Source organism: Balaenoptera acutorostrata, chromosome X (assembly GCF_949987535.1).
Source record: "Balaenoptera acutorostrata chromosome X, mBalAcu1.1, whole genome shotgun sequence".
Lineage (NCBI taxonomy): Eukaryota > Metazoa > Chordata > Mammalia > Artiodactyla > Balaenopteridae > Balaenoptera > Balaenoptera acutorostrata.
Genome location: NC_080085.1, coordinates 131,308,522 through 131,329,582, shown reverse-complemented (window position 1 = coordinate 131,329,582; position 21,061 = coordinate 131,308,522). Strand labels below are relative to the sequence as shown.

At 48.2% G+C, this 21,061-nt stretch overlaps 1 protein-coding gene across 6 annotated transcripts; it reads right to left on the bottom strand.

The window, feature by feature from the left end:
• Positions 1–530: 530 nt before the first annotated feature.
• Positions 531–18,849, bottom strand: ZNF275 (zinc finger protein 275). Of its 6 annotated transcripts, none has more exons than XM_057538463.1 (5): positions 18,712–18,837; positions 8,337–8,428; positions 7,768–7,875; positions 6,775–6,859; positions 531–6,470 (listed from the first exon to the last, which is right to left on the bottom strand). In XM_057538463.1, exon 5 carries the CDS (start codon positions 6,439–6,441, stop codon positions 5,314–5,316), a length of 1,128 nt encoding a protein of 375 aa, XP_057394446.1. In that variant the 5' UTR covers positions 6,442–6,470; positions 6,775–6,859; positions 7,768–7,875; positions 8,337–8,428; positions 18,712–18,837; the 3' UTR covers positions 531–5,313. The 6 variants fall into 6 exon arrangements, with proteins under 6 accessions (XP_057394446.1, XP_057394447.1, XP_057394445.1 ...); XM_057538464.1 differs by lacking the exon at positions 18,712–18,837 and adding an exon at positions 18,531–18,705; XM_057538462.1 differs by lacking the exon at positions 8,337–8,428 and having other exon boundaries at positions 18,712–18,849.
• Between the last annotated feature and the right edge of the window lie 2,212 nt (positions 18,850–21,061).

Below are 21,061 nucleotides of genomic sequence, written 5' to 3'. Positions count from 1 at the left end.
TGGCCGATCTCTGTTTGTTTGCATTTGGGAGGGTCAGGAAGCCAGCAGCCTGTCCTTGTCACCTGCCTTTTCTGAGGCTATGGACACTAGAGAGAAGGCCGGCCACTGGCCACTAAGAAGACTGACCTCCCCACTCCCACGCAGCCCAGAGAGGCTGGCCAATTCTCAAGTCCCAGAAGCCACTTCTGTCACCCCATTCCTGATTCCTAGGGGAGAAGCTCAGGGTCAAGCCGGTCTTCTGCTTCCACTTGGAATTCAGACCCAGGGGAGAGCCCCAGCTGGAGTGGAGGGAGGCAAGTGGCTGAATGACGGGCCCCTTCTGCCAAGGGACAGCTTAAACTTCCAGGAAAACCAGCCATCTCTCTCAGGGCACCTCCTTTCCCCTCTAGGCATCCAGCAGGCAGTTGCAGGGGCGGGGGCGGGCAAGACAGGGGCGGAACTCCAGAGCGTGGAGAAAAGAGGAAGGGAAGAACTGATAAACCAAGCTTTGACGAAATAAGTCAAGGAAGACCAATGCCATTGAACATATATTTATTGAAATCTACTCTATGCAAGGCACTGTGCTAGATCTGGAAGGGGAATCAGACATGAAGGGTCACCCCTGTCTTCTAAGAGCTCACAATCTAATGGGTTGGGGAGGGTGGGGAGGGAGAAGCTCTAGTGCAAAGCTGATTGTAGTAAGTGCCATAAAACAGACAAGTTAAGGAGACTGGGGAGGAATGAGAAAATAGTGCCAACAACCAAAATACGAACTGGGGCAGGACATAGCTGTTCTCAGATCTGCAAGTAATGCTGAAGGCCATTTTTGTTTAAAGAGACCATTTCTACTTTTGAAAATAAACACCCAACTGATGCAATGAGAACTACACAACGTAAGTATACTAGTCATACAGAAGTTATCAATTCCCCAATCTGACGGATTTGCTACAAGTAGCGAGACACTTCCAAAATAAAGAACAGGGTGAGCGGTGACTTAAACTCATTTCCTGGGGCAAACATGGGGTCAGTACAGGAACAGTGCCCAGACAGAAAAGCATTGGTCAAACTCACTGAGACTAGGAGGCATAGATTTGCACCCACCCTAGCAAACAGAATACAGTACCACATTTAAAACAGGTGTTTACGACAGTCAGGTGGGCCTTGGGCCAGGAACGAGGGCCAGGTAGGACATGAGGAAAGCGAGCTGTGTGATTCTTCTCAGGAAGCAGCCAAATGGGACAATGCAATTGCTCCTGACAGACTGCAAAAAGCAGAGACCCACTCAAGCTGGCTTAGGTCAAGGGAGTCTATGGCAGGGACACAAGTGGACCAGAGAGGGCAGTTGCCAGAGATCCCAGAAGGTAAGCCAGTCAGGCCTCCCTTGCGTTGCTGGGGTTGAGGCTGCTCTGGGGGTGCCCAGCCGGAGCCCACAGATCTTCAAGCCAGTGCCACCCATGGGGGCAACTCCTCTAAATCCCAGGTGGCTCCCTCTTTCTTCCAGCACCAACTAGAAACTTCTCTCTCAGTTTCCTTGTTTGTACTTCACAGTTGGAGAACCCGAAAGGTCTGGTCCATGTCTCCAGCGCTGTGGACCGGTTGCCGCCCTTGAGTCAGGTGCTCAGTTCTGGTTGAATTAATGTGGCCTAGACGGGGTGGGGGCCACATGGCGCACAATGGGGCTGGAGCCCCAGGCACGCGGAATGCAACCCCACGGGAGAGAGACACGCCCACCGTAACCGGGCGGGGCTCAGTCTGGAATGACACAACTAATGGGTATGACACAACTAATCCACACAGTTAATCTTATTAAGCAGCAAAAGTGGTAAACAGTTACTTTCTTTTGAAAATTTCTGCAAGTATTCAAAACTTTAATAAAAGCAATGGAGGGTTTCTTTCAGAATATAAGAAAAGGGCCTATTTCGAAGGAGAGCCAGCATTCTATATAACCCACCTGCTCTCCATTTGCCTTGCAAAAGGAATACGTGTGATTAGAAAGAAAAATGAAATGAGGTAGATACACAAATGCATAGACAAGCACACACGACAGCAAGTCTGATCACATTTTGCATCTGACGGAGCAGTAGACCTAGAGAGTCCAAGGAAATCCACCCCCCAGGGACCAGAGGCAAACACCTGAACTCGGTGCAACTACAGGACACACATTAAAGCCACAGAGAGAGCACGGACTTCACCTGCAAACAGAGTGACGGAAACGACGTGTTCACTCTGGCAGACGGTTTGTTCGAGAGAAAATCATAGAACCAAGAATGGAACAAAGGAAAGGAGGGCATGACGGGATGCCAAGATGCCGTGCCCTGGCTGGGGACAAGTGCAGCGGTGACGGCGACGCTAAGTTCTGAGTTAATACTGCATCTGGATCCTTCATAAAACACGGGCAAGACATGGCAAGGTACTTCCAGGTTAAGGTGCCAGACTTGCCCCGCCGTGGACGCCAACATTCCTTACCAAATAACAGTTGTAGCAAATACATCATAACAGCTTGAAAAGAGAAAACTCATGAGAGAAGGAAGTAGTGATTTCACACGCAGATTCACAACTACTGCAAGAACTGACGCCCCCAGAGCAGAAAGAATCACTATGCAACAAGTGCTATCAGCTTCTCTCCAGCCCGGGGGTCAGGATGGAGACGTCCCAGAGAGCCACTGGCATGGCCTGGGGGCCATTCCAGAGTACCTTCTGGCTAAGGTCACAAGGGTCACTGTGGGACCCTGCTTCCCAGCCTCTACCCCAGGCACAGCTGCTGGGAAGTCACACTACAGCCCCTGCGAGGCCAGCTTCTACCTGTGGGCTCTGCAGGCCACTGGAGGAGCCAGGTTCCTGGCCAGCCCTTGCCGCTGAAAGTGACAGGCCAGCCCCAGGATGACCAACTTCTACTTTTATGCCACGTGGGCCGTCGTCAGAAGGGCATCGTTGCCCTCCAAACCCTTGTTTTACTGCCCTCCTGGGCAAGGCTGTTACAAGTCACAGCCCAGGCCTGGTGAGGCCATCAGTGGGGCACGGTTCGTCTCCGAGCCTTTGCTCTGTCGCCCCTCTTAGGTGTGGCTGCAGGAGGTGACGTCAGAACACATGGGTGAATTTCCCCCTAGTTGCCAAAAGCAGAAGCCACCAAACCGACCTCTTTCTAGTTCCAGAATCACTCGCTAGGAGGATGTCATCCATGTGACAGTGTCAGTCGGGTAAGTTTTCTTGTGTTTTAGATGTCTCTTGGGTGGATCTGCTGCTCAGGCACTGAATCCACGCTGAGCATGGCCAAGGCTCCCAGGAGCTGGAAGGTTGGCCAGCTGCTGCCAAGACCAAGTTCGGACCACCCCATTGACCTAGGTGAGGCCCAGCCCTGCTGCTGAAGGTTAGGGCTATACTGAGGAACAGTCAGAGTGTTCTGGCCAATCCGAGATGGAAATTCCTCTCGAGTGCCTGAGTGGCCAGGTTGGATAGTCAAGTACCGCCCACAGACATGCAGAGTCTGCATCTTGGATGAGGAGTGAGCCTGTGTCTCTGGCCCATTTCCATCCAGCCTGCCCACCTGGAGCATCCACCTTCTGGTGGGGCAGGGTTTTCAACTTTTCGTTTGTAATTCAAATTCTAGAAGAAAATGTCATCATCTCTAACTACTGAAGCAATGGAAGTTAAGACTTAACTGACAACAATGAACATTTGGATACGTAAAGATCAAAAGCTTGCACAACAAAAATGTAATAAAACTGCTACAAAGAGCAAAGCAATAAAACTGGAAAAGAGATCATCACAATCGATACAGAAAGAACTGCCGTATAAAGTCAATATATCCAAAGGTAACTTGGTAACTGGTCAAAGGAGATGAACGTACTCTGCATGCAAGAAAATGGAAACAGTATTTTAAGTCATCACGTGAGAGAAAGAAGATGAGACTAGGAGTCAGGAGGCCTGGGTCCATCCTCAGTTTGGGTACTAATGAGTCATAGAACAACAGCGATAACCATGGCGATGACGGCACATGACCCCACTGAGTGTGCGCCTCCATGCCAGGCGCGGCATCGCAGTCCCTGCGATAACCTTAGGAGGTAGTCCTGCGATCATCCTCATTTTACAGAGGTGGAAACGGAGGATCGGAGAAGTACCATCTAGGCCCCATATGAGAGGCTATCGTTCCCGAAAAGGAGGCGTCACCTTACACTTGAGTCCTTGCGACGTCCCTATTACGGGGATGCTCTCTCAACTACTTGATTTTGAACAAAACAGTGCTGCTTGAGGACAAGACTCGTTAGCCTGAAACAAACCCCAGTCGACGCTAGTTTTGGATATGCCTGGGAGTCACCAGATTGAATTGGTTTAAGAAAAAAGGACACAAAAGAAATTTAACTCAGATTTAGTACTTCTTAAGAGTACGACCTCACAATGACAAGTCTTCGATGCTTTAAGAAAGCCTTTTAAAGGTCATTTAAAAAAAGGAAAACCTTAAGTGGTTGCATTGTACAGCTACAGAATAAATTAAAAAACGACAACAATCATTCTAATGTTACATGAACCTGTACTTATGGCTTGGGAGGCGGTTTCTAGTGAGAGCCTTGTGCAGGGATTGTCACAGTGCTATGTGGCACATAGCTCGGATGGATGGAAGTCATTGGATGTGTGCTTTGAAAATGATGACGCCAAAGGGCCTCTGAGGTTGGTGAAGACGGTGAGGTTAGAAATGCATATGAGGAATTAGGATAAAATGATCTCATGGAGTGGAGCTAGGGAAAAAAGGAATCTTTTCTAAATTAATATATTATTCTATATAATATGTGATTTACAATATGTATGTAGAACTAAATTAATAAATTAAATATTATAAGACATTTGATTATTCTATTTACAACCCTAAAAATTTATAAATTCAAGTAGGCCAAAAAAGTTTGGGGCTATCGATCTCCTGTTGGGGAAAGTCGGGATCACATTCCATGGACACCATCGTTGAATAGCTCTGGGTCTCAGCTTCCTTGAAGGGGGAGCTTGCAGGAGAGGACCAAGCATCCCGAGCTCCACCCCCACGTCCGGGTTTCTCTTCTCTCGTTCTCCAATTCAAGGCCTGTGCATTTTAATACCTTGAAGGTACTCGATTCCAGCTGAACCAGCCAAAACTCAATCAAAATGGTAGAAGCTACTCTTGAGAGGCAAGATGGGAAACACAAACACTTATAAATTGCTGGTGGCAGTATAAATCGGTTTCAACCTTTCTGAAGAGAAAATATATAAGCGCTACAAAACTGTTCATCTCCTTTGACTCTGCCCTCCCCCTCTAGGGCCCCGGGCCCCGAGGGAATCGGCCGCCGGCCACGGGGCCGCGGGCCTTCCCTACTCGCGGTGGGTGGGTTGATGCTTCTGCAGCGCCGACCGCCTCTTGAACACGCGGCCACACTCGCTGCACTCGCAGCGTCTTGCTCCGCTGTGGGTCCTCTGATGGCGACTCAGGCCGGAGCTCCGGCGGAAGGCCTTCCCGCACTTATCGCACTCGTAGGGTTTCAGTCCGCTGTGGATGCGCCGGTGTTTGATGAGGTCGGAGGGCCCCCGGAAGGCCTTGCCGCAGTCGCCACACGCGTAGGGCCGCTCCCCGGTATGGATGCGCTGGTGCTCCAGGAGGCTGGAGCTCTGCCGGAAGGCCTTCCCGCACTGGCCGCACTCGTACGGCTTCTCGCCCGTGTGGATCCGCCGATGCTTGGTGAGCTCTGAGCTCCTGCGGAAGAGCTTGCCGCAGTGGGGGCAGCCGTAGGGCTTGGCCCCACTGTGGATGCGCTGGTGCTCGGCCAGGCCGTTGACCCCTCGGAAGGACTTGCCGCAGTCGTCGCAGTCGAAGGGCAGGTGGCCGGTGTGCATCCGCTGGTGCTTGAGAAATTCCTGGCGATCCAGGAAATCCCTGCTACACGTCTTGCAGGCAAAGGGCTTCTCCGAAGTGTGCAGCTTCTGATGGCGAAAGAGGAGGGTGTTGACTTTGAAGGAGCGCCCGCATTCCTCGCAGTCAAAGGGCTTCTCTCGGCTGTGGACGCGCAGGTGCTGACTGAGGCCCGCGCTCTTCTTGAACCTCTTCCCGCATTCTTCACACGCGAAGGGCTTCGCCTCCCTCTCCATTTGCTCTCTCTTCTCCATGGCCTCGTCAAGGGCCCGGCTGGGGCCCGGCCGGGGCTCTGCCGCCACGTGGCTCTTCCGGTGCTCGTTGAACTCAGACACCCCCCGAAAGACCTGCCCGCAATCGCCGCACTCCCAGCCCTTTTCCTCACTGTGAATTCGCTGGTGCTGCACGAGGAGGACCTTAAGCCGAAAGGCATCCCCACACTCTTTACATGCAAAATGATGTTCTACAGGTAGATTCCGGGGGCTCCCTCCCCTCCCCTCAGAGTCCCCGTTCTGTTTGACCTCAGGGCTGTGCTCACTGGCCGTCGGGGAGCTCGTGGGCGCCATCTCCTGTGACTGGGCGTCTTCGCCCATCCTCGGCGGTTGGGCCACCCAGATGCTTTCTGAAATGGAAACCACAAGACACTGCACTCTGCCGAGGAGGAAGGAAGGAGGTTACTCTCCTTTGTCAACGATCACTTTCCTCCTGAGACAGCTGCCAAGCATCGGGCCTGGAGGCCACCGGGGCAGGATGGCAGCTCCCCACCCAGCTGGAAACAAGCACGGTAGATGGAAGGGGCACAAGGGCCTGATTGCTGGATGCTCCCTGTCAAGGTGACTGAGGAGCAGCACACCACTCCCACCCCAAAGGCTCACCTGGGCCTCCCCAACGACGCCCTGACATTTCTTCAGGTTTCTTTTACTCACCTGAATGCTCAGCTCGTTCCACGTGAAGGGATGGGTCAGACTTGCACCAGGTGAGAGACCAAGTCAGGATTCAAAACAGGAACTCCTGCTTGCGGAAAAGGAAACAGGCTATGGCAGCATCCGGAGATGACATCAGGATGGGGTAGGAATGGTTCAGGGCCTTTGAAGGGGAAAGCCTTTCAATCCCCAAAGGCTGGGCTGGCTGTTCCCTTAGGCAAGTCATTCATCCATTTAAAATGCCTTTCCCAACAGTCGGCTCCTTCCAGGGGCTGGATGAAGCAAGCTCTGGGCCCATGTGGGTGGAGAACCAGCTTGTCTTCCTGAGGAGCTGATCCTCCCTTTCCCCATCCACCCTCCTCAAGGTCTGCACATTGAACTTGGGGTTCTCCCAGAACTGTCAAAGCTGACCCCTGGCAGTCTCTCCTCCGAAGAAGCCTCCCCACCTCACCACGTGCAGCCCGATGGTGCAAAGGAGCTTGCTACGTCAACCTCTCTCAACAGTAAACTACAGTAAAGTTGTCATGAAATTTATATAATTTGTGGGTTAAAAAAGTATTTAATTAGGTGGCATAGGAAGGGTGGGAGGGAGGGAGACGCAAGAGGGAAGAGATATGGGGATGTATGTATATGTATAACTGATTCACTTTGTTATAAAGCAGAAACTAACACACCATTGTAAAGCAATTATATTCCAATAACGATGTTAAAAAAAAGTATTTAATTATAGTGGCTAGTTTGTTCTAATTTCTTTCCCAATGAAAGACTGAGGGCGCTTCTTTCCATGCCATTAGGAGTTGGGAGGGACACCTGTTACTTTGAGAGATCGGGTGTAGCAGACCCTCTGTATTTCCTCACAGCCCATTCCCAGGGAGCATAAGCCCCTGGAAGGTGAGCTTGTGTGACGCTATGCCAGGTGCCCCTTATCCTACTCCCAGCGGCGTAGGACCATGAAGCTGGTGGCAAAGCTTGTGGAAGGGCTGGGGGCATCCTTACCCACAGAGGTCACATTCCTTCAATATGCCGGTGTCCTCTGCTCAGGATCCAGCCTCAGCCACTCCCTTTGATGAGGTACTGTGCCACGTCACCAAATGTCACCGGATCCTGAAAGAATTCCCAGGGATAATCTGTCCTTCCATCCACTCTAGAATGAGGCAAGGGCAGTGCCACTAACCCAGGGATGAGAGGTGAGAGTCTGAAGTGAGCGTACATTGCTAACATGGAAATATAACTACAAGCCTCAAGAAGTGCTAGAAAGAGAACCTGACCACGTGCCAAGAGACCTGGGCTGTGGCCCTGGCTCCCACTGTCCTCCCAAGGGAGTTCGGTTCAATCACTTTCCTGGATTGAAACGCAGCTCCCCCATCAGTAAGATGGGAATTACAAGCCCAGCAGGCAACCATTCCTTGGCAGACTCCTGGGAGAGAAGCAGAGAGAGGGAGGGAAGGCAGCAGCTGGGGTTCAGGCCCTGTTGTGTGTCATGCTGGGGCAAGAGGCAGAGTCCAAGGCCAGAATCAGGGAGCAGTGACAGATTCCCAAGCCAGACTGAGGGAAGCACAGCTCACCTGGGCCTCCAGCACCCCAAGGGGGCCTGCCAGGACTTGGTTTCCCAGGAATCCATCTTGGGGAAGAGCAAGACCCTGTGGGGCAGGCAGAGCTAAGGAAAGTGAAAGGTGCCGTGAGTGACAGCAGCCCTGCCTCTGGGTCCTGTGGGATGAGACTGGTGACTTCCTTTTCCCCTGTTTTAAATTTTCTTGAGTCTTCTGTTGCACAGAGGCTGAATGACAAGCCAGAGCACGGATATACCTAACAAAATGTATCCCAAACAGTGGGGAAAGTGGGCTGGCAGAGAATTGATACAGGCAGGCCAGAGGGAACCCAGACAAGACAAATGAATGTTAGCCCAGGCACAGGCAGAAGACAAACTCAGACCAAGAGCCAGTGGCAGGGAGACTGGCTCTCAGAGACAGGTCGGCCACAGGCCTCCTAGCAGTAGGCCTTGTAGAGTTCAATGCTCACACTGCACAGGAAGGAAGTATCCCCAAAAGAACATCAGAAGAAATAACTAGGAAGTGAGAGGTCCTTCTCAACTTTGTAGGGGCAACAAAAAACCAGACTGGGCTACTGGAGGGAAGAGACATAACAGGGCAGGAGCCAGGGCCTCCTGACTAGCAGCAAGGCCCTCTAAAGGCCACACTCCACCCCACCGAAACAACTCACCAGGTGACAGCTTGCAGACAAGAATGTTTCTGTGATATATTTGACAAAATGAAAAGTTGAACAAAATACCTGGAAAAAGACACCTCCCAAAAAAAAAAAAAAAGATCTTCAAAGACTGTTGCTAAATAAAGGATTTGAACCACATGTGTACGTTGCCTTTGTCTTTCGGATCCCACCACAGGTGTGCATGCATCGCAGGCCTCCCACTTCAGTGAGTTCACAGAAACAGGAACACAGTTTCTGTTCTGATGTCAGGTCAATTCGGTTCACAGTTATATGAAAAGGAAGCATTTTTACACTAGCTCAAGGAGTACAGAACCCAGATACTCCAGAAATACTTTTACGTAAAATTAGATGTTATATTAAAAGGGTTAGACAGAGACTTCCACTTCTAGCCATGAAGGAGTAACAAGGAACAGATTTAATGTCGTGCCATAAATAAGTAGAAAACTGGATAAAATAGATGTGAAACAACAGTGTTTAGATATTGGACAGCAGGCAGCACAGGATCATGATCCTTGTGAGACGAGAAACAAATGAGGTGAGCTTTATCAGTGTCCCAGATCTCTTCCTGGAGGCAATTTCCAGATTGAGAGTATAGGGAAGGGGGACCCAAACAGAGCTTGGTGGCTTTATTATCAACACAGACCAGCGTTCAGGGAAGCTGAGGCTGAGCAGAGTTCCAGAAAGTAGGGAGCTATGCAGAAAAAAAGAGCTCCAAAAAATCTGTACAAGGCTCCCCTTTAGTCTTTCTTAACTACTAAGCCATGCATGCATAGAGTGAAACTCCCAAAGACTAGGAAAAGAATGACCAGGAAGCTGTAAGTTGAACAATTCCTAGGACACACAAAGGTAGGAAGATGTTCAGGGTCTAACCAACCAGAGCAGGGAGTCCTCAGTGATCACATGGGGTATTCACTAGAGAATCAGAGGGGCCTTAGTAGTAGGACTGATCTATCCCTGGAGCCTCAGCTACCCTGGATCTGCTCTAGAAAAACTTGAAATTAGGCCTTGAAGGGATCAAACTATTCCACAAATAACTACCTCCCAAAACAAAGTCCAACAATTTTCACAGTGAAACAACAAAATCCAGACAATCAACAACATAATCTCTACAATGTTCAACATCCAATAAAAAATTAAGTAAATTCCATATATATGTGTTAGCATACGGTATTTGTTTTTCTCTTTCTGACGTACTTCACTCCGTATGACAGACTCTAGGTCCATCCACCTCACTACAAATAACTCAATTTCGTTTCTTTTTATGGCTGAGTAATATTCCATTGTATATATGTGCCACATCTTCTTTATCCATTCATCTGCTGATGGACACTTCGGTTGCTTCCATGTACCGGCTATTGTAAATAAAGCTGCAGTGAACATTGTGGTACATGACTCTTTTTGAATTATGGTTTTCTCAGGGTATATGCCCAGTAGTGGGATTGCTGGGTCGTATGGTAGTTCTATTCCTTAGTTTTTTAAGGAACCTCCATACTGTTCTCCATAGTGGCTGTATCAATTTACATTCCCACCAACAGTGCAAGAGTATTCCCTTTTCTCCACACCCTCTCCAGCATTTATTGTTTCTAGATTTTTTGATGATGGCCATTCTGACCGGTGTGAGATGATATCTCATTGTAGTTTTGATTTGCATTTCTGAAGAACCTAGGGGCAAGATGGGAATAAAGACACAGACCTACTAGAGAATGGACTTGAGGATATGGGGAGGGGGAAGGGTAAGCTGTGACAAAATGAGAGAGTGGCATGGACATATACACACTACCAAATGTAAAACAGATAGCTAGTGGGAAGCAGCCGCATAGCACAGGGAGATCAGCTCGGTGCTTTGTGACCACCTAGAGGGGTGGGATAGGGAGGGTGGGAGGGAGGGAGACGCAAGAGGGAAGAGATATGGGAACATATGTATATGTATAACTGATTCACTTTGTTATAAAGCAGAAACTAACACACCATTGTAAGGCAATTATACTCCAATAAAGATGTTAAAAAAAAATTAAGTAAATGCCAAGAAGCAGGAAAATGTGACTCATGGAAAGGAAAATAATGTCAATAGAAACACTCAGAAGTGATCACTGACAGAACTTACAGACAAGGATAACAGCTAGTTTAACAATGTATAACTATTTAAAGAAAAACAGGAACATAATGAAAGAAATGGATGATATAAACAAGAACCAGATGGGACTTATTGAGGTGAAAACTGTAATATTTAAAATGAAAATTTCATTGGATGTGATTAACAGCAGATTAGACACAGCCCTCTCCCCCGAAAAAGATTAGAAAATTTGAAGACATAGCAATAGAAATTATCCCAAATTTAGATCAGAAAGAAAAACATATTTAAAAAACAGAGTCTCAGTGACTTGAGGATAACAGAAAGTGGTCTAACACATATGCAACTGGAATCTGAGAAGATGAGGAAAAGGAGGAGGGGGATAAAAGTATAATTGAAGAAATAATGGTTAAAATGTATTGTTTTCTAAATTTGATGAAACCTAGATCCAAGAAGCCCAATTACCCCCTAGCAAGACTAAACAAACAAACAGAAAACAAAACCAAAAAAAAACCCCAACAACCCCACACATGTACACTAAGACACATCATAATCATATTGCTGAAAACTAGTGATAAAGGGAAAATCTTAAAGCAGCCAGAGGAAGAAAAGATGTTGTATACAGAGGAGCAAAGATAAGAATAGCTGCTAACTTCTTATCAGAAAATGTGCAAGCCTGAAAACAACTGAATGACATTTTTAAAGTGCTAAAGGAAAAAAAAAACATGTCAACCGAGACTTCTATATTCAGGGAAAGTATCCTTCAAAAATGAAGGCAAAATAAAAACTTTTTTAGACAAAGAAAAGCTGAAAGGATCTGTCACCAGCAGACCTGTACTACAAGACATATTAAAGAAAGTTTTTCCAGTGAAGGGAAATGATACCAGATGGAAACTTGGATCACAAAGGAATGAAGAACATCAGGAATGTAAATATGTGCAGAAATATAAACACTTTTACCTCTCTCATTTTTAAATCTTTAAGAGATAACTGAACATTTAAAGTAAAAATAATAAGGTAGTGCAGGGTTTATAACAGATGTAGAAATAAAATGTATGACTGTGTGCTTTACAAAGCCCTCCAAGACTCTGATGCATGCCAGTAGTGGAAATAAAATACAGTTCTAAAAAATAATCCAAAAGAAGAAAGGTAAAAAAAAACAAAGGAAAAAGAACAGATGGGGCAAATGGAAATAAATACCAAGAGGCATATTTAAACACAACCATATGGATAGTTAAATTAAATATAAATGAACTAAACACACCAGTTAATAGGCAGAGATCATCAGATTGTATTTTTTTTTTAAATGAGACTGAACTATATGCTGTCAACAAGAAACTTTAAATATAAAGAGTTTAAATGTAAAGACAGAAATAGGTTAAAAGTAAAAGGATGGAAAACAATATACTATAACCAACAGGAAGAGTCTCAATAATCCCAACGTCATAGAAACATGAGGGAGACCTTTCTGAAGAATCCTAGAACTCAGAGCAGGAAGAAAACTGGAGAGCTTAAGTATAAAATCAATAGGTGGTAAGAGACAAGAAAAAAAAACAGAAAAAATTTTAAAAAGTAAATGAAAATGAAAAAAAAAAATCAACAGGTGGCCAATACAGAATGACACACAGCAGATTACAAAAATTTGAATCCTCCTTCAAAGAAGATTATAGACAGACAGTAACTGTTTATTAAAAAATCCAAAGAGTGTAGGGGAAGGGGAGAGAATAGTATATATTTGTGTTTTAGGAGAAAAAAGGAATAAACTGAGAGTGACTCACAGTGAATGAGCACATCGAGACTGCAATGTGCACCACCCTGGGGTAGAGTCCAGGTCTAGAAAGGTCTTCTGCTTTCTGTTTCTGTAATGAATTTTTAGTAACCAAGCTGCATTTCTTTGGTAATCAGAAAGGAACAACAATTTTAAAAGATTTCAGTTGACTTTGGATAAGAAAGATGCTCAGCATGTGCGAGGACAGGGCTGAGGCCAAGGAGACAACAGGGAACTGCCCCTGAAGCTGGGCAACATCCCGAGGTGCCCACACAGGCAAGGCAGGCACAGTGGAGCAGTGCTGGCAGGAATGTGTGGGCAGTCCCAGAAAGCTTAGAGGCAGGTCCATGGGGTTGTCACTTCCTGGGATCATCCCCCCAAGCTATCGGAACCATGACAGATGTGAGCAGAAGGCCTCCTTCGGCCCCCGTGTCCACGGAAACTCTATTTCCATCTTTAAGCAGCTGCCAGCACAGGTGCTCCCCAGTGTGTGAGGGAAGCCGCAGGTGCCCAGCAGCCAAGCCCTCTGTATCCCACTGTCACCTGGGCAGGGCACCCTCGGAGCAGTTGGATTCTTCCTGGTATACATTTGATGTCTGGTTTGACTTTGGCTTCCAATACAAAATGAACTGGTCATAGATTACTTATACAATTCATTCTAAAAAATTCACTTCCAATTGACATTGAGGTTTTGTTGCCAAGTGGAATGGAGAGGAGAACATCTCACCTTCACCTCCTGAGGAAGATGGTCTGTTACAAGCCTCATCTCACCACCCTCAGGCCAGAGACCTAAGGCCTTAACCCCTTCCAAGGCCCTGGCTGAGCCCACCAGACCCATATCCTGCACCCCATGTCTCAGTCATTCCTTCCAGACCCTCGGCCTTCATCCTGTCATAAACACGCCAAGGCAATACCCCTGAGGGCCTCTGAACCTGCCTCAGGTGGCTCCTTCGAAGAATTTGGGCCTCACTCAAGTGTCACCTCCTCCAAATGTCTTCACTCTCCAGCCCCATCACGGTTTACTTATAACACGTTTCACTACCTAAAACGTATCCTCCAAAACTGCTTGTTTTTACCTGATTCTCCCTGGGGGAAATGTCACCTCTGACAGGACAGGGCCCTTCTCTTTCTTGGTCACCCCTGAATCCCCAGCATCTGCAGCAGCTCCTAACACTCAGTGGGCATGTGAGAAACTGTGGTGGGAGGGGTGTGTTAAATTCATCTAACTTCCATTAACAGAGCACCTACTATGCGTTTGGCACTGTGCTTCTCCCTTCCCATAACGTAACTATCGCCACCTATAGTCATTCCCGCCTCCATTTTACAGAGAAGGAAGACACGGATCTGAGAGGTGAACTAACTTGCCTAAGGTCTAGCTCCCAAGATTTGAGACATTTCAAACCACACCAGAAAAGAGAGAAATAATATGCCACCAGGTAATATCTAACACCAGGCCTTATCCAAAGGCCAGGCAGCCATTGAGTGTCCTTGAAGCCTAATGGTGCGTATGGGTTTAGGGGACTGGCTTTAAATCCTCCCATGAACATGCCATCACAGACCCTCCCTGCGCAATAGATACACACGTCATTCTCTCTCTCACTCACAGTTTTTCCAAGCCACCCATGTTTAATTGAGCAGGTCCTCCTGAAGTGTTCCCATTTAACTGAGCGGATCCCACCAAAGTGTTCTCACTTAATCGGCGTGATTAATCGTTGAAGTCCTGGAGCCACAACCCCCAAGTGAATTGTTAATTATCCTTTAAGTCCTGTGTAGCAACAGGACTGGCCCTTCCTGTACCAGGCTTGCCCAAGGGACTTAACCCAAGTGCACTTCAGATCACTACCCACAGTGACAGAACCCATGGACACACAGAGACCATTTTGAAGGTGCTCATAAAAATGGGAGGGAAAAAGTGAGCCCTGCTTTCACAAAAGGAAGCTAAACTCTGCACAATGAACAAGGTATATCGGGTAAAAGCTTTATGAGACGCAAAGGAAGATCATTAAAAAAGATAATACACATTAATCCCACTGCAGTTAAAAATAAAATCATCATCAATCCTGAAAACAATCTGATAATTCAGAAGCCGGATTGCCCAACAGCTCCACTTTAAAATGGTGGAACTAATCTGGAAAAGAAACTGCACTCTGTGACAAAAGTGACACATACAGGTGTCTGCTGCCTTCCAAAAGTGGACCTTGGGAGATCAAGGTCAAAGCAATTCCAGGCACAATATGAAAACCATTGTAGTGCACCCGATGGATACAGGGGGCGATCCTGATCTTGAATGCGAGGCACTTTCACTCACCATGGAAAAGCCCCAAATCTCGGAAGTGCACTTCTTCACCCAATCGGGAAAAGGAAGTTGGTAGACAGACTATGGGAAAACAAACCTCTGCCTCTTAATGTAAATATTATCTTCCTTCTTTAAGTGGGATCTGAAGTATAGTCTAACGACTATATGCTCCCAGAGAGTGAAGGCCGTATCAAGGTTGACTGCGGATTCCACTCTGGACCTAGCCAAGTGCCACAGACACCGCAGCTGCTTCACAGACACACTTCTGAAAAATCATGCTTCCTAAAGCATGAGAGTTCACGTGAGTGAACAAATGTTCCTGAAATGTGCTTTAGATGGCAATGTAAATTTTAACCAACTTATTTAAATCCAATTTTCCGTATTGAATCAGAAACATTGAGAACCAAAACAACCATTTCACTCTGATTTGAAAGAACAGAAGTTAACAGCTGAACCCAATGGAGACAAAAGCCAACATGTGTCACAAAAAATAGTGAATAATTAGGTGTATTCTGGTCACCTTTGAGCTCGGGACCCCTCCTTAGGATGTCTGGCTACTAGGAAAGTTCACTTCTGAGCCTAAAAGATCAGTGTTAGACTAATTCCATGGCACAAGTAGCCAAGCAACCTCCTCAGCAGGTGCCATCCTTCCCTGGGCAGTGGGGGCAGGGGACAGGGAGCAAGGCCACCCAAACTAGATCAATCTGGCAGCTTCCAGAAACTTCAAAGGGGTGCCAGAAACACCTGGACTCCCTGGAGCATCTAGATAAGGACCTGAAACAGAATGTCCTCAGGCCCCCAGAAGACAACAGGTGGCTCATGGTGTTCATTTCAGTTCTGGGCCAGAGCAAAAATGCCCTGGAGGGAATCTTTATAGGTCACACGAGAGACTGCACTCGCGACCATCTAATTCAGATGGGTGCCTTCAGCTCCCTCTCCCACCCCTAACCCTAACCCTAAGTCATCCTATTAATTACCTAGATTCCCAATTCTCCTTACTGGATATCTGTTCTCCCTTGAGTTGTGTTGTTTAGATCGAGAGAACTATCTCTGGGCAAAGATGGTTCAACGGCACTGGCATATATAAAAATATAAGTGCTTCCAGAATCAAAAACAATACTTCTCACCATCTTGCATCCCCATGGGGTCTTCTAACAGCATGGCCAGCTTTAAGGCCAGCAGACATGGTCTATAAACATCCAGACTTGCCCCAAAGAGAGATGCAGGGATGGCATCGTGTCTCAGAACAATTCTGAGCGATTAGTCAGGCAGGTAAGATCCCACCTGTTGGACTGAAATAATTTGGGGGGGACAGAAGCAGACTTGGGTACTCCTTCCGGGAACACGTCTTTTTGGGTCATGAGTGCTCAACCAAAGGACAGGCTGTGAGACTGAACACACTGCTGAGACCCCAATCCACCTGAGTCAGGCAAGGCTGGGATCCTGAGCCGAGCCCCTGGGCTGGAGCTGGGCTTAGCCTTCACCAGCTCTCAACCCGTCCCGCCAGGATGTGGCCGCAAAGGCCCCATTTGGGCCCACCCTGTACTGTGCAAATGCACTGCTACTAGAAGTGAATCCTAAAGGGCCAGAAGAGAGGGTGTTTCACCAGGAAAGTCTGTTTCTCTTGGGATGTTTGTGTCTGTGTGTGCCTTTTTCTGTGTGCGTGGGTGGCAGGCATCTGTCTCCGTCTTCCCCGTTTTCCTCTCTCACTCTACCTGGGCACCTGTCTCTCTCTGTTTAGGTTTCCATTTTCTTTGCCTTCTATAAAAAGCCAGAAGGTAGACCAGAAGGGGATTTTGTAGTGTTTGTTGTACTTAATTGAGGGAAGGTTTATGTTCCCATTTCCCCAAGAAGACGCATGCTATCTTACTGAAAATCAAAATAAATTTTAAGTATAGCTTCGTTTAAGTCACACTGCCCAGGATATGAACGATTCTAAATGGGGGTGGGGGAATGTTGTGCAAATCCCAAGGGGCCCTGGGCAGTTGGGGAGCCCAGGCAGGTTAGGGCCAGGGTTGGACGGGTGGGTTAGAACCCTGGCCTGGGGTTTGCTAAGAACTCAAGGGACAGAGTAGCTGGTGTAGGTGGGGATGAGAAATCTGCATTTTCAACCAGCACTCAGGAAACTGGGATGCTGATCTGTGCCTGGTTAGCACTGGGCCCATCTAGAATCCGGAGGCTTCCTCACCTCCAGGGCTCATCAGACAGGATTCTGGCCCATGAGCCTCCTGAATGGGATCCCACTCTCTGTGCTGACTGTCAGATTTCTGGGAAGAGAATTCACACTTTCTAGTGATTTTCTAAGGGGTCTCCTCACCCAAAGAAGGCTGAAAATCACTGTTCGATAGGATTCTAAATGTAGATCCTAAGACATTTGGGGGGAATGGATTGGACTGTGTCAGGCACAGGGCAGGAGGGAGCATGAGGGATAGGGTGAGGCAGCATTAGTACCCAGAGGGGGTGCTGTTCTAGCGATCCCATCTGAAATCCTTTGGTAAAAGAAAAGTGTCGGGTCTGAGGTTGAAGAGGAAATATTTCACTGACCAAGGAGACTGGAGGGGGCTGGTGGCCCCCAGCTGCGCCAACGTTGGCTGGAGGGTGTCAGTTGGAACAGGATGGGACCTCCGGGAAAAGGGCCAGGATTCTGGGGGGGGGGTTGGTGTTTGAAAGGGACCATGGGCTTCGGGCAGCAAGCGACTGTGTGGGGGGGAGGATGGAAAAAGACATGTAATTAATCACCCAAATATAGACTAGAGAAGGCAGCAAAGGAGTTTAAGGGGGGGGGGGACACTGGAGCGGGTGATGGTGGCCCCAGAAGAGCGACAGAAAAAGCACTGTTCAGATCCAGGGCCTTGAGCTTGTTTTCACCCAGCAAGGGCTGCCCCTCCCCCTCCCTCACAGCATTTGGGCTCTAGGCTGCCCCCCCCATCCTCCCCGACAAGCTGACGCTCGACCCCCACCCAAAAGGAAAGGAGAGACTCCGCCAGCAGGAAGTCCCCAGTACCGTCCCCAGTACACCTACCCGCGTCTCTGACTGCTGTTCAGCCCCTCCCCCAGACTAGGGAAAAGCCCTTTTAACACCCCCCAACGCCCCCTCCCACTTGGCCTCCTCTGCACTTGGGGTGGGGGGTCCCCTCTTCCCATAGCGACCGGTTCCCATCCCCTAGCGTCACCCCAAAAGCAGCGTAGGCCTCAGCACGTCCAGCGATTCCCGCCCCTAACCGTCGCCCCCTGGCCGCCGCGGGAAGGCCTTCGGCCTCTTCGCACCCGCCATCCCGGACCCGCCTCCCGCTCCACCTGGCCCCAGGGCCGAGCAGCTTCCCGCGGGAACAGAGACGTCCCCCAACAAGCTTGGCCGCCCCCTGCCCCCCCCACCGCACACCTTCTGGAACACTCACCCCAGTCCTGCACACTCTCCTGGGCCGTCCCCTGCACATCCTCCCGAGGCCCAAACGATCACCCGGGACCCGCACATTCATCCGCGACTCCCAGCACATCCTCTGGCGGCCCGCGCGCTCATCGCGGCCCCGCACACCCTCCCGGGCTCCGCGCACATCCTCTTGTGGCCCGCACGCTCACCTCGGCCCGGCGGCGGCCAACGCGCGGTCCTCGGCGGAGTGGCGCTGGCGCGGCCCAGGCCCGGCGTGGCAGGAAGCGCCACGGAGCCGCCAGCAACCGGCTGAGCCCAGCAGCCCCACGGCGCGTTTCCGGAGCCGCGGGCGCCGCCGTGGGTAGTGGGAGAGCGAGGCCCCGCCCCGGCTCCGGCCCCGCCCGGCCCGCCGATCTCGATTGGCCCGGAGAGTGGGGGGGCTGGAAGGGGGCGTGGCCTAGCCCGGGGTGGGTGGGTCAGGTCAGACCCCAGGGGAGCTGCGCGGTGGGGCCAGGTGAATGTACTAATGAATGAATGAATGAACTAGCGAATGAACCAACAAGACCACGAAGGAGGGAACGAAGGAATGAAGAGGACCCCTCCCCCTTGGGCGCCTTTAGGACGGGAATATGGGTGGGGGGATGAGAACGGAGGGCGACGGAGAGCAAAGCCAGCCCCCACTGGAGGGGTCAAAGCGCCTCGCTCAGTCACGGAAGGTGTGAGCTCTCGCCGTGCCAGGCACTGAGAATACAGCTGTGAGCAAAACCAGGCTGCAATCCCTGCCCTCAGGGGGCGCGCATTTGGCGCCCAAGAGCTCCTGTGAGTATGTTTGTGTGTGGGTGTGTGCGCGCGCGCGCGCGCCCGCGTGCTCGGGTAAAGGTGGAGGGGAAAGTCACTTGAGTTAATTTCAAAATGACAGGTCATACTGAGAAGAGAAAAGAACAGGATTCTTGGATCGGGGCTGCTGCAAGTAATGACAGCCACTTCCAGAGGAATTTCTGCCAGTCAACAAAGATCTAGGAATCTGCTGCACCCTGCAGTGTGCTAAGCCCATCGATGCTTTCTTGAAGATTCCTGTTTCGTAAGGAATACAGTAATAAACAAGGGTCAACAAACAACACACAAGAATGACAAGAACTGTGAAGAACATCAATTAGGGGGGTGTTTGGGAGTGATGGGTGGGGAATTTCAGTGAGGCTATGGTTGATATGAGACTTGAATGACAAGAAGGACTCAGCCGTGTGAAGGTTGTTGATAGGAAGAGCATCCACAGGTAAAAGGAACAGCAAGTGCAAATTCCCTGTGATAGGAACCAACTGGGCATATTCTAGGATCAAAAGGAAAATGCTGGACAGCAGTAAGCCAAGGGAAAAAGAGCCACACTAGCTGGGCACTGAAATTAAGTCTGAAGGACACGGTCTAACTTTTTTGTTCATTTTTTATTAGTATACATTTATCGTTTTATTAGTGATAATGATTATAACCAACTTCTTAAATATTCTTGTAACAATTTTATCTGTTAGATGCTACCAACTTTTTTTAATTTACCTTCCACATTTTATTATGAAAACTTTGCAACATACAGATCAATTGAAAGATTTGTACACATATACCAATCACCAGTATTCTACAATTAGCATTATGCTACACTTGCTTGATTGCATGGTCATCCTTATTTAACTGATCCATTTCAAAGTATCAGGAAGTTGCAGACATACAAGCACACTTCACTCCTTAACACCTCAGCACGCATAGCATTACCTAGAGATCAATACCTGTTTACTGTTTTTTTTTTTGGTTTTGGAGGTAAAATTTACATACAGTGAAATGCGCAAGTCTTAAGTGCCCCATGCAGTGAGTTTTGACAAATGCATACGCCAAGCTCTTGTCAGGATACTGAACATTATCAACACCCCAGAAATTCCCTTTGTGCCCATTCCCAGTCAGCTCCCACCACAATTCCACACAGAGGCAACCGCTGTTCTAAATTTTTTCCATCTTAGATTACTTTCACCTATTTGAGAACTTCATATGGATGGAATCATGTGGTATGTACTATTTTGTGTCTGGTTTCTTTCATTCAGTATGATGATTTTGAGATTTATCTATGTTGTTTAATGTGTTGCTTCTTTCCTTTAATAACTGAATAGTATTCCATTATCTGGATATATTCGAGTTGGTTTTTATTCATTCACCAGTTTATGACCTGGTCTCTTTTCATTTTGGAGTATTATAAATAAAGCTACTGTGAACATTCGTGTACAAGTCTGTGTAGACATATGCTTTCATTTAGTTGGGTAACTACCTAGAAAGGGAATTGCCACATCATAGTAGAGTTGTTTTATAAGAAACTGCCAGAATATTCTCCGAAGTGGTTGTACAATTTATGTTCCCACAGATATGTATGAGAGTTCCTTTTCTTTCCAATCCTCCTCTGTATTTGGGGTTGTAAGCCTTTATTTTTAGCCATTTAAGTGGGTGTGAAGTGGTAACTCATTGTGATTTTAATTATCTCCCTGATGACTAATCATGTTGCGTGTGATGTTTTTATGTGTCTGT